Source organism: Achroia grisella, unplaced genomic scaffold (assembly GCF_030625045.1).
Source record: "Achroia grisella isolate CSIRO2021 unplaced genomic scaffold, CSIRO_AGI_Agris_v1 utg1245, whole genome shotgun sequence".
Classification (NCBI taxonomy): Eukaryota; Metazoa; Arthropoda; class Insecta; order Lepidoptera; family Pyralidae; genus Achroia; species Achroia grisella.
Window position 1 is genome coordinate 2,083,010 of NW_026712606.1, and position 13,666 is coordinate 2,096,675.

Below are 13,666 nucleotides of genomic sequence, written 5' to 3' on the forward strand. Positions count from 1 at the left end.
TTTATAGACAATTATACTTTATGTTCAATTTTGGTACTTATTACTACTGTTTATATATATATATTTACTTATTATAGGTACCGTACTTGAAAATTTTGGTTTAAATTTAATTATTATACTAAACCAAACAATTCAAATCAAAATATGATATCGCATATAGTATGTTATACCGTTTATCAATTTTGTCATTATACTAGATCGTACAGGTTCTTAGATAATAGAAAGATAAAGAGGCAATAAAATAATTAAGTATTTTTATAATCAAAATTATATATTTAATTTAAGCAATAGCAATATATATTATATATTTAGAATATTATGGAAAGCGATATAACATATTCATCGCACTTAGTAATTTTTTATATTAAAACAAAATCTCACTAATAAATAAATTCAGTAGTTGAAATATTACGTGAGTAGTAAATGAACAGTAACGATTCCCGATTCCGCCCCTTCGAGAGAGCATGTGTGCAACTAGTAAATGTAAAGTACCCCTGTTTATCCCCCCGCGTACCACCCCAGGTGCGTCCGCACGGCACGCGCCATTCCTGTCGCGGCCGGCGCCCGGACGCCACCTAAACTTTAGAACTTCCTAGTCCAGGAACAGTTACTTTTATCTACGTGATCCCATTATCTAAAGAATCCATAACTAATTTTATACAAACAGTTATAACATGTGATAATTGCAACTCATTCTTTCGAAATGAGCTCCATCGGCGTAGTCGTCTTCCGTAACTCAGCACTCGGGAAGCCGCAGGTGCTACAGGAATCCGTGAATAATTCAGTGAATATAACAAACAATGACGCCAACCAGAAAGTTAGACGTGAAATTATTATTGTGAGAAAAAAACCTAAAATTCAGTCTCCACCCGCAGCAATATCTGTTACTTCTTTAGTTCATGCTACTGACCTGACTTCGGCTAATAGTCTTGCAAAAAAACCAAGACTTCGGGAAAATATTATTGAAGAAACCACTAGAACACCTACACCTCTGGCTGTAGCAAGAAGAAATGCCCGGGAACGGAACAGAGTACGCCAAGTAAATGATGGGTTTGCTGCTTTACGTCGACACATACCAGATGAAGTAGCTGCTGCATTTGAAAATGCTAATTCGAATAGAGGACCTAATAAAAAGCTTAGCAAAGTGGAAACATTGCGAATGGCTGTTGAATACATTCGAAATCTAGAAAGTTTATTAAATATCGGTCATGCAGACAAAGAAAATGGAAATCGTCCATCTATGGACTCATTCCCATCCCCAGCATCTTCTTCGCCAAGAGATAATAGCCAAGAAAGAAATTATTTTTCATTAAACTCTCCGGCCCTCGAAGACGATGACATAGACGAGGATGATTTAGATGGAACATTACAACAAATACCTCAACATCAATACGTAGAGTTACCAGCACCCGAAAATTTTCAGTTAGTTTCTACTCCACATTTGTATGATGAAGAAGAAGGAGCGGGACACCCTTTGACTCCATCATCTGACATGCTTAGCCAAGAAGATATAAACTCCCATCTTTTGGAAGGACAGTTTCCCTTTCCACATTCTGCAGAGCAGTTCACAGTGATTCCTGAGCAAAATTACTTAAGTGAAGTTGACATGCCAGTGACTGATAGTGAGTTTGAAGCAAAATATACAGAATCAATCCATCAACAAATGCAACACAGCTTTAGTGATGAATCTGCGTTGTCACTAGACATTATTAATCCGGATTTAATTCTATCTCATAATCAGTATAAATTTAAAGAAGAACAGCGGGAATATATTGACGAGAATCAACAATACAATGATGTAGAATTAAAAAAGGAACTTCCAGATATTCAAGTGACTCCAGAAGATAGGGAACAATTCGAAGAAACGCTGAAATGGTGGCAAGAAAAAACAAAAGCCCGTCCGCTAACCAAATTTAAGAACTGTAATTAACGCAAATTGTGATAAACTAGAATTAATAATTAGATAAATGTAATGTTATTTATTGTAATTGTAGTAAATAATGGATACATACAGCTGTAAGTGCCAAAGTGGAGTGTTGGCGCGGGTGCAAGGTGTTCAGTAACGGTTGGTAGAATAATAAACCCTGTGCGTTTATAACGTTTTTATGTCATGTTCATGAGGTTTCAACTAGATGCAAAATGTCAGTTGATTATTGTAGCTTTTTATAAACATTTCTCTCTATATACTTTAATATAACCACTTAATTGTAAACAAAAATGCTTATTTTAACTACATATTGTACTTGTTATGTATTAATTCATAGATGAATGCCATAAAAATATGTTTAATATATAGAATGTAAATAATTTTCTTAAAAGGGCACCTATGAGCTAAATAAATTAATGTAATTAGTGAATGTAGTGCCTTAGATAATAACGATATTGTGATGTTAAATAATAATGATTTTATGACAATAAAATATTAATTTAGTAATGATCTCAATTTAATATGTTCCAATTGTATACCTGTTATACCGAAAAAGATAAGATTTATCTAACACATATTAAACGTGAATTAAAAGGCTAATAACGATTAGGGGTAACGCATTAAAATCTCCTTAATTCCATCCCCATTGAGACAAAGGATCTTATGTTAATGCAGTCAAATTATTTGACAGTGAATGACCTAGTTAAAACGCTTTGTTGTCGAAAGTTAGCCGCCGAGCTGTTACCACCGTCGGAATAATCCAACACCAAAATAACTGAAAGTTAAACGGAGTTAAAACCTAAATCACATATCGGTACAGTGTTTATTAGTAATAAATAGTGTACCAACACAATGCTTTCATCTTTAACATTAGTAAAATAACTACTATTAATACCACTATATAAATAAAATATTAATTGATTAACAATTCACTTTTAATTTCAATAATTTTATTCGTATAAAACCTTATATATTTAAACTTAATATAATAACATGCCATTCAAGATTATTTCTGAATAAACACCACATTATTTCTATTAATACTAATAATTAAATATATATAAATATTTAATTATTAGTATATTATTTTCTTATCTAAATATATAGATATTTTTTTTATACCACTTAGGTGGCGAACAAGCATACGGCCCGTCTGATGGTAAACGGTTACCGTAGCCTATGGACGCCTGAAACACCAGGGGTGTCACATACGCGTTGCCGACCCTTAAGAAACCTTAATATACCCTTCTTGAAAAACCCCATGCTGTAGTCTCTCGAGAAAACCTCGGCAGGTAGTTCATTCCACAATCTAAGTGTAGACATATATATTTCAATAATTACGAATTTTAGTAACATTAACTACAAGTTAGATGATTTTATATGTTATCTGTGGTTATACCAACCTTAACCGAAGATTGAATCCCCCGTCCTAAATGCCGGTCCGTTAACGGTAAGACGATATCGCTATTATGATTGTAATACGCCGCCGTTACCCCCGAGTGAAAAAATCAAGGGTCCACAACTAACGGGGTGATGGGATCAAGTTTTTGGCTCTGATTTAGTATTTTTTGGAGCCATTCATTTAAAAACAGTAGTTGGTGAGATGACGTTTGGAAAGTGGATGCTATTTGTAAGGGTAGTTAAAGCAGTGATTCGATACGATGCTAGTAAGAAAGTTCCAAAAAAATAATGTATGGGGTTGCATAATATATCTTTTATAGCGATTAATGAATGTATTTATTCATTAACCTTCATCATATTATTCAATAATATGAAATGTTCTGTTTTCGTAAATATCTTTTTTTTATTTGTTTGATATATTATTATAATAACTCTACTTATCTTAAATATATAATATCACATAGGTAGTCCATTCCTATTACATATCAAAATAAATTCCTACGTTAAAGAAATCCTTAATATTTTTTATTATTTATTTAACTTTATTGAATCGTACGGGCATAATACTATTAGCATTTCTACCAGCCAATCTTAGGGAGTGCAGAGATATAGATTTACATATACATAATAAAATATAAAATACATACATATAATATACATATTTATTATTATGTTCCTTTCATCACAGATACAATCTAGCTAAATAATGATTGTCTATCATATATAATATAAAAAAACCGTTATAATTTATATATTATACATAATACGTTTCAGTTAATAAATCACAACAAATTATTATACCTATTGTAAAACCAGGAAGTTCATACTACAGATGTCATTGGAGAATGCTAGCGATTCTAATGTTACTAAACTGAAATCGCCTATTTCTTGCTTCGTTCCGCACGCTCCCACATTTCCGGGGCGGTAAGAATTTTAATTTTCCTCAAATTTTTTTTTTATCAAAAATATCGTCATATTTTACGGCGTAAGCGCCTTGCACGCTATTTTGGCTTCCATTTAAATATTTTCCGCTTCATTCGTCAAGCGCTGTTTGAAACTATTAAAAATTTTGATGCACATGAAAAAGCAAGGGGTATATCCATCATAGATTAAGTAGAATTTATTCAAGTTTAATTAATCTATGAAATTAACAATACAATATTTCAAGTCACAATAATAATGTAATTTCATATTTAGGATCAAATATAATTAGCACTGAGACGGCATATGATTAAGGCTACGGTAAACATAATAAAAATAGATTACCTACTTAGTTGACAAGGTGACAAAATTAAACAATTATTGTTATTTAAACTGAGCTGAACAAATCGTAATTACCTATTATATTCTAATGACACAGAAGATAGTTGAAGATACCGCTATTTCTATGATAAGTTTATTATTCAACATAACCTTGAAATGTAAACAGGGTAGACTTATTTTTTATCTTTATTAATAGAGAATACAAAAGAAGGATAAAGGATGAAAAACTTTGGATTCAACGTTTCGCTAAACATATGTATATTGTACAAGTACCTACTCTCATGAGATAAATTTAATCAAAGACCCCACAATTTTTTTTATTAAATTTATCTCATGAGATAAATTTAATAAAAAAAATTGTGGGGTCGGTAGCAATTAATACACAAATAAAATATACCCTCAAATAATGATAAGTGCATAAGGAAGGTTACATTAATTAATAGTAGAAATTATTATTTAGAATAGCTGTATATGGCGAGTGACGGATGACGTGAGAATATTTTATAGATGAACTATGGAACGTGTCTGTCGTCTGTAAGCGACCAGTCGTCATGAAAATAATGCGAAATTATTATAATACAATTGCATATAACTCACCACAAATTCAGTGTTTTACTGATATTGACATAGGAATATATGTAGAGTGATGTTTAGTGGACTTGACAAAAACTGACATGAAACAATAAATAGTCTACAGACCACCTTAAGTGTTTGAAGTTACTGTAGCTACACTTATCTTTAAGGGTTATTAAGTACTTGTGAGAGTTTGCCATAGCCTCTTTTTAAAACTATATCGGCATCCAGATTATTACTGTACTTAAGATACCATAAGCACCACAGGCAATGGGACTTTATTGCTTTTAACTTGAAGCATTCAGAATAGCCATAATAACATTAACATGACATTCATACTGGAACTCAATAGGTAGTGCAGAATGTGCATTATTACAAGAATTTATTTTTTGATCGAGCCTGCAAATTTAATAAGGAGCAATAATATGTTTTTCTATTCTATGCTAGCACTTCATAATGACTACATAGCCCAATTACTAATGATTAATGATAAAATCCATTTACATTAATCACAGGATAATTATTTATTTTCTGACCTACCGATAGATTTCTCTGCCACTATTAAATATTCCTATTCCATAAAATGACTTTTCGCGCCTTTTTTAAAAAACATATTAATTGTTATTGTTATATTTAGAATCGCAAGAATTACATAACTGTGGTGTACGAATATCTTCGGCAGTGTCTAAATGAGGGCATTTTTAGACTAGCTCGGGTTTGATAAATACACTCGTGATATATTAACATAAATATAGATTTCTATATAAAGTCTTCCTCTTCCTCCATCTTTCAGTATTAAAAATTAATTTTAACAATAAAAATAATGACATAGATTTTATAAAAAAATATCTTGCATTTATAAATATGCATAGGTAAATGTTAAATACACATCACAATCATTAAAAGGTACCCGAATCACGTTAGCTGATGCGTGGGAATGCATATAGATCCTTACCATGACAAAACTAGGAAGCTACTCTGATCGACGCCATGAAAAAAGTCCGTTACGAACCGCTATAACTTTTGTTGTGAACGGATTATACGGCGACGGAATGCAGTTGATAGTTTATATACAAGTGTGTTATTAACTATGTAAGACTATCGTATATGTTTATTATTATTAGATTATTTTAGAGATTTTATAATTACAAATTAATATACAAAATAGAATGAAGTCTATTTTGTTGTACATAAATTAATTCTATTTTTATTTCACAGACTCACTTATACTTCATCATACCTAGAACTTAGGCAGTTTTATTTACCATAGTACTAGTATTTCTGATTATTTACGCTCACTTTTTTTTTAATCCTATAACATGTTGTATTCATATAACTGGTATGAATAATTTCCAAGTATTGAACAAATACAATATTTAAATAAAATAATTACACGAAGTATAATGTTGTGAACAAATATAAGACAGATAATAAAATTGCTACTGTTATTTTAAAGTATCTAGACATAGCGAACCGACTATAATCCAAGGTAAAGTCAAAGAAGCTACCCTATTGTTGTATAATATTTATTCTTGCGTGGATCTCCTCGGCGTCTTTCAGCGAGGTCGACCATTGTCGTAGGGTTCATGGGAACTGGCAAAAAACGGACTTTACCTTTAGGGAACATCCAAAAGCAACGAACAAAACTGAATAAGCACTTTTTCAATGCAAACTACGTTGCAAAGTCTACGATCCACGTGTTCAAAGATTAGAACTTTTGAACGTATATTTTATAATAATCTGTTGCTCTGATGCATAGACGGGAGCTTACGTTTAACTTGTGTGATCGTATCTTATGTTATTTACTTAAATAATTAACAAAGAATGGCAGTTTTTGTCATTCTCTTTTGATTATTGTGTCTAGGTAGAGATTTTATAGTTATAATTTATATACTGTGTATATTATATATACCTATACAAAATGTAAGCTGAGTGTTCTATGTATATAAATACCTAATACATAGGTTGTTTTTAATATAAATACATTTAATATTCATTTAGATCATTTTTATCAAATACATACAATATTATATCAATAGAATAATAATTGTTATTCTCCAGGAATATGTTAACATATAATACTTTTTAATTTGGAAATCATGAAAATAGTCATTTTTTAATACCCCACTTGTAAATAGGTGTCCCTATTGTATCTTTTACGGTTCTACTTCTTGCTCAACTTGTAATATACAGAGGTTTGCTAATTCTCTAGGTATTTTCGTTATTGCGTAAAGCTGGTAAATCTAATGAGATGATGATTCTAAAGCAACCTAACATTTCAGAAGTTAAATATTTTTAAAGCTTAAACTGTATTGTTCTGTATGTACAACTGCATTTAAATATATACCTATATCCTATATAGGATACCTACGTATCAGCCAGATTCGTAAGACACGACTCCAGATTGCTCTAGATAGACAGTGAAATTGCGCCAAGATCCCTCCATGACGCCATAAGGCATGCGTGAGCGCATAGCCATCTGGCGATCACCACAGATTATACAAAAACTTACTAAATTAACTGCAGAGAAAGCCAAAAGTCCCAGAGTCATGGTGGCATATGCTTTTGTTTGAATGTAATTAGTTTAATTCCATTTGAACCGGCTCAAAACGGAAAACATATGGGCGCCGTTTCAAACGAATGTTTCAAAGCAATCTTTCTAAGTTACATTTACTCGAGTGAATGTTTTACGCATCCGATACTGTATTGGTAAGTATATTTGATGAACTATTTACCTACTCAGAACTATTTACACCTAGACCGAGCCACTGATTTCTTGTAATTCATATTTTTATCGTAGAAATTACCGATTATCCTATTCAGAGAGGACAAAAATTAGATGAGACACAAAAGTAAAATTGTGTGGAATTGTAAGTTGAAAATTGTATAATGAAATTGGGACTAGAATAAGTGTCTCTATGTACAAAATTTGAATATCGCAAATTTACTTAAATTACATGTTATTAGCAATTTACATAATTTAATATACATCAATTTTATATAAATACAATATAAATAAGACAATCGGTCTTGTCGAAGTAAATAAGATTAGTAACCGATTATTCTACACAAGTTAAGTAATGGCGAGTATGTCATAATTTAATGTTAGCAATAAATCTTATTATATATTGTGAAATTAATCAGCTATATACAAACAATATAAATTCTGTGATACTATTTCAAATTGCGTCATAGACACAATGAGTGACAAATTACAAACAAACACAATTTATATTGTAGGATCATAGAATATATCGTTCCAAAGCATCCCGTAGTGATTCATATAATATAAACTTTGTTTACGAAATTATGTATGATTTCATCTTAGATATCTATACTCCGTGCGCTATAATATGATGCAGATAATAAGCTAGGATGGTAGCATTTCTGAGTTAAAACAGTCAGTCAATTAGGTCTATAACGATGATTAAAATTTTCTTCCAATTCTTATTGTTTAATGACACAGTACAGACGTATGACATTCTAGTTTTTTTATATGATAGGCATGGCAATGAAGCTGGTGGCTCACCTTATGGTAAATAACAATCAAACCAAATAAATACTGTAATTTGACTACACCTCAATCGAAACATATTTTATGAAGCTAACTGCTTAGGGACTGAAATACCTGATAGAGGTAAAGAATGAATGAATCACACAAACTGATGATTTTGTACAAATTCTATGTAGTTAATTTAATTTTAATAACTGTCAGCCGTACAATACTATAATGGGCGAAGTATACTGCATTATTGATACTATTACTCTTTTATGCGTACAGTTAATTAAACATATTTCTTTGTCTTCTGTCATATTTACAACTATTTGCTCATGTAATAAATACTTTTACATACTGGTGATAATGACATTAAGGTGAATAATATGTAAAATATTTTCACGTCTGAGAATAGGTATATGCATATTTGCTTATGTAGGTACAGTTATGTTCAGTAATTAAAGATGTTTGTGTTTCATTATTAGATATAAAATTACTGCATATATTATAATTATATAATCATAGAAAATGAATGACTATATTTTTTAATACTTTGTCTATATGAAATATATATTTTTATTAAAAATAATAATATCTCTTTTAGTTTTCAGATTTGTTTGGAGATGATTTTCATATTTGGAATAAACAATGCACAAAAAACCTTAAGATAGAACTGTGAAACTTAGAAATCGAACATCTGAGATCTATGCTCAATATAGGATACAAGTTGCACGTTAACCTAATTATAATGCACAGAAATAGAACAGCGAGTCATGTGTGTCGTTTAGGAAAAGAGGGTGCATTACTTCCTTAATGCGACAAGTTGCTTTCCCAGCATTTTTAAATCAAAATTATAATTATCTGAGTTATTACAATAAGAGATGAGTTAGTGAGAACGATATTGGTTATAGTTTAAAATCAATATATCTTGATTCATGTAGGTCTATTTCAGACTCGACTAGGAAGGACTGACTAGAAACTCAGCTCTTATTCTTATTATATAATATTTATTTCGTTTACAAGAATACAGATTCATTTCTAAATTCAAATTTGGAAGAAAAGAGTTTTTATTAATATAAGCAATATTAATAAAAATCATAAAGCTTAATAATAATAAACATATTTATTTGTATCAAACAATGAATTGTAACGATTTCTCCTTATAATAAATTTAAAAGTTATTAATCGAGAAACTACGCTCTCTCAATTAAGGGAGCGTCATGTCCTAGTTAGTAAAATAATATGTAGGTATAAGCACCAAAAAATATGTTAAATTAAGAATCAATAATTGGTATTTAAGTAAGGACCTTAGTGATTTAGCTATTTAGCACACGCCTGCCTCATTTCAGATGGTTGCGGGTTAGATTCCTCGTAGGGTACAAACATTTGCAAGATTATATACGTAATTACAAAAATGATTTTAGTTATGAAAATACCAGCTGCGTAGGACCCAAAGTGCTACTCTGTTTGGGATTAGACGGAACTGTTTAAATTGTCCTGTGTTATTATTATTAAATACAAGTACCTACAAGGTTCAGGAAACAGTCATTGACAATAATAAAATAGAAATTAATGCCAGCAGCAATTTGAATTTTAAATGTTTCTACCCCTAATGTACCCAACCGGAATCATGGGCGCATAGTGCACGCGGCACATGGCTGACATGGCAGTTGAATGTATACCAACCTTAAATCCTGCAGACTTCCGTTTATATAAATTGCACACAAATAAATTAATTTATATTATTATAAAATTTATTTATTTATATAAATTAACATTTACATTTGTATATAGATTTACATTTACATATTTACTAGAATACAATTTTTTATATATTTCTATTATCTGTATTCTCCAAACTAGGTCAGGCCTGTATCTTGGGGGCCTTATTATATTATGAGTAAGTAGGTACTAAAGCAGATAGACCAGATAATAACTGATCATCAATTTGGTGATAGAGTTTATATAAAGTCGTCCGCAATGGTGCCTATGTCTCACCGACCTATTCGTATATCGCCTAAAATCAACCAAGGGCATAGGCAGTGAAATTACAGGACACGGAAGCAGTTTAGTCCTAGTTTATACACTTACATAGTTCCTATTTTTCGGGATCACTAACAAGAAAAGATACCTCTAAGATTGAAGACTGACAGACAGAGACAGGCAGAATTGAAGACTGTTTATTTGTTGCCAGTGTTTATATAAATAAAATATAATCGTTCGAAATTTCTATCAGGCCCATGCACAGCAGTAGATTCTGTATAACGGACATTTAGGCTCGAATATTTATTTATTTATAAACTCTTTATTGGACCAATAGAATTAATACATAATAATTATACAGAAAAGAGATATGGAGATGAAATATATAGATACTATGGTTTAATAATAGTAGAGCGCAATTAGTATTTGGTTTGTTTAAAACCTGATTATAACATTCTATAAAATCGAAACACTCAAAAACAGTCATACGTCATTCCACCGGTAATATTCAAATAAGAAGTTATCACAGTAAATAGATATAGTATTTACATATCACAGAGATAAAATAATAAAGTATCTGATAATATATCAAAGTCAATTGTATAAATCTAAACAACAACTTATAGATTTAATCTGTGTACTTGAAAAAATCATACATTAACTCTCCGTATCCGTGTACTAAATTGGATTTGTTTCACCATCACTATTTCAGTCCGAAGACTGCTGAACAAAGGCCTCCCCTAAAGATCTTTACAACAATCGGTCCTGCGCTGCTCGCAGATTTGTTTAATTCTGGCTAATATTATAATTGGACCAATGAGTATGTTTCTTACATTTTATGTCTAAAATAATAAATAAAATCAATATCCTACATTTACCTAACAATATACATATCTAGGAGTAATATCTGTAGGTAAAGTACCGACTCAAATAGGCATATCAAGCAGGATGTTATACGATAATAGTCAATTTATAAGGAACTATAACTTACCCACTATAGAAAAAAATACTAGATATTTCTAAATCCACACCCAACTCAATATTTCATTTTAAATCGATAACAAATAAAAAGTGAATACCAAAACATTTCATATAACCCTTTTGCTCTTTTAAAAGAGGGTTAAATTTATGATATTCGCCTTCTATGATTGTAAAGGCTTACAACTCCGCCCACTTCAAAGGGCAATACTTCAATAATATCTAGCAGTTTTTTCTATCGACTCCAATTTTAATTGACAGCACGTGTACCGTTTCCGTTCCGACACGTGTCCTATTCTAAATTATTAAAACATTCTTCCCGATCTTGGTGTACTGATGACATGATAGGCAACATGAGTGAGGTATAAACAAATGTGCAGGAACTTATTTTGAAAATGAAGGTAATTTTCTATTAAAGGCAGATTGGTACTACCTACTAACATAATGAACGCGTCCCCATTCTTTTGTATCGCTGCATAATTTATGTGAATAATGACCTGAATAAAATTAATTATACTGCACTCGTGTCAAAGTAGAACAACTGATTGGGTATCATATGATTTCTAATTATACAACATATTGTGCTATTTATCAGGAAGTATCAATTTAGTTACGCAATAACTGTTTTTACTTGTCATCTAAAAGTAAGTATTGCGAAGTATAAATAGAAATTATTTTTATGGAATTGGAATAGCAAAGAAACCTGTACACATAAACAACTCAACAGATATCAGGGCATCCTATGACGCTAGTTATACTACTCAAGCGTTAGCGTTCCGATATACTGAATACTAAGGTATCACGCCTTCATACTCTATAATTGCAATGCCATATCTATCTAAGCTAACCTAATCTCACCCTATAATAGAAACATAGATTACAAAGTTAGCTGCGTGGTCGCTAAAAAGTTAAGACTGAGGTACTAACGCCGTCTGCGTTAGTACCTCAGTCTTAACTTTTTAGAAACTCTAACTCTTGTAGGTACATTTAAAGGTATTTCTACAATAAATCATTCATAAAACATTACCTTATGCATCACTCCATAAACACTTCAAGCTCTCCAAAAATAACTTCATCCACTCACCAGATGTTTTCCTTGTTTTTTCTCGCTACAAAAACATGTCGCGTACCAACGTGGGAAATTGGGATTTTGGAAAAAAATCTCGTCGCAGATGTTAGCGAATCGGTGCAACTTACTCACGTGTCACAACAGGAAGAGGTTTATAATTTCGTTGGACCAAGACTAGACGCGTGCCACTTGCTTTCTTAACGGACCGTGAAATAGACCTGTTTTTATTGACTAACGCCATTAATACTGGCCATTGTTCTACGTAATAGTTACATATGTCGCTTCACACTTTTGTTATTAATTAAGGGATGTTCATTATTAGATATGACTATTATACCAGACAGGGTAGTAAGTGTACTTGTATATACTTGACATTGCCTACATTTCGTAGAGTAGGTATATAATATTTGAATATACAATCCATACTATCAAGGAAGCCAGCGTACCATCTCTAGGTATTCATTTTTGGTTTTATATCGATATTTCCTTCATAAGAGTGTCAAAAATATAAATAACTATTCAAAGTTTTTCTTTTGGTGTCGGTCAGATTAGAACTTATGACCTCATGGGCGTATTTTAGAGTAGCAAACTACTAAGGCTGGTCATCATGATATGTTATATATCTTCAGATCTTATGTTAATAGTAATGAATTGGCTATATTTTAATAATAATAAAAACAGACACAAAATATTAAAGCTGTACGAATCCAGCTTCAATAATGTTTGTAAGCGTTACTCAGGTAACATTCAATATTGGATATCATGAATGGGATACCCTATATTTTTAATATATGTAGATTAAAAACTATGTAATTTATGTATTTATTTATCCAACATGTAAACATTATTGTAATCACTATACGTAGTGATGGCTAGAGTTTCTTTACATAGGCTTCAAGACAATAAACTATTGAAATGGAAGTAAAATAAAAGAATATAAATGTTTGTTATGTTTTATTATAAGTCATTGTATAAT

At 31.1% G+C, this 13,666-nt stretch overlaps 1 protein-coding gene across 1 annotated transcript; it reads left to right on the forward strand.

Annotated features, from left to right (window-relative positions):
* The first annotated feature begins 588 nt into the window (after nucleotides 1-588).
* On the forward strand, nucleotides 589-2,415 carry LOC131854792 (achaete-scute complex protein T8-like). Its single transcript, XM_059205953.1, has one exon. The coding sequence runs from the start codon at nucleotides 704-706 to the stop codon at nucleotides 1,928-1,930; it is 1,227 nt and encodes a 408-aa protein (XP_059061936.1). The 5' UTR covers nucleotides 589-703; the 3' UTR covers nucleotides 1,931-2,415.
* The last annotated feature ends 11,251 nt before the right edge of the window (nucleotides 2,416-13,666 follow it).

Excerpts from the sequence above, each read along its gene's own strand:
- LOC131854792 (XM_059205953.1), top strand. The coding sequence starts at position 704 with ATGAGCTCCATCGGCGTAGTCGTCTTCCGTAACTCAGCACTCGGGAAG.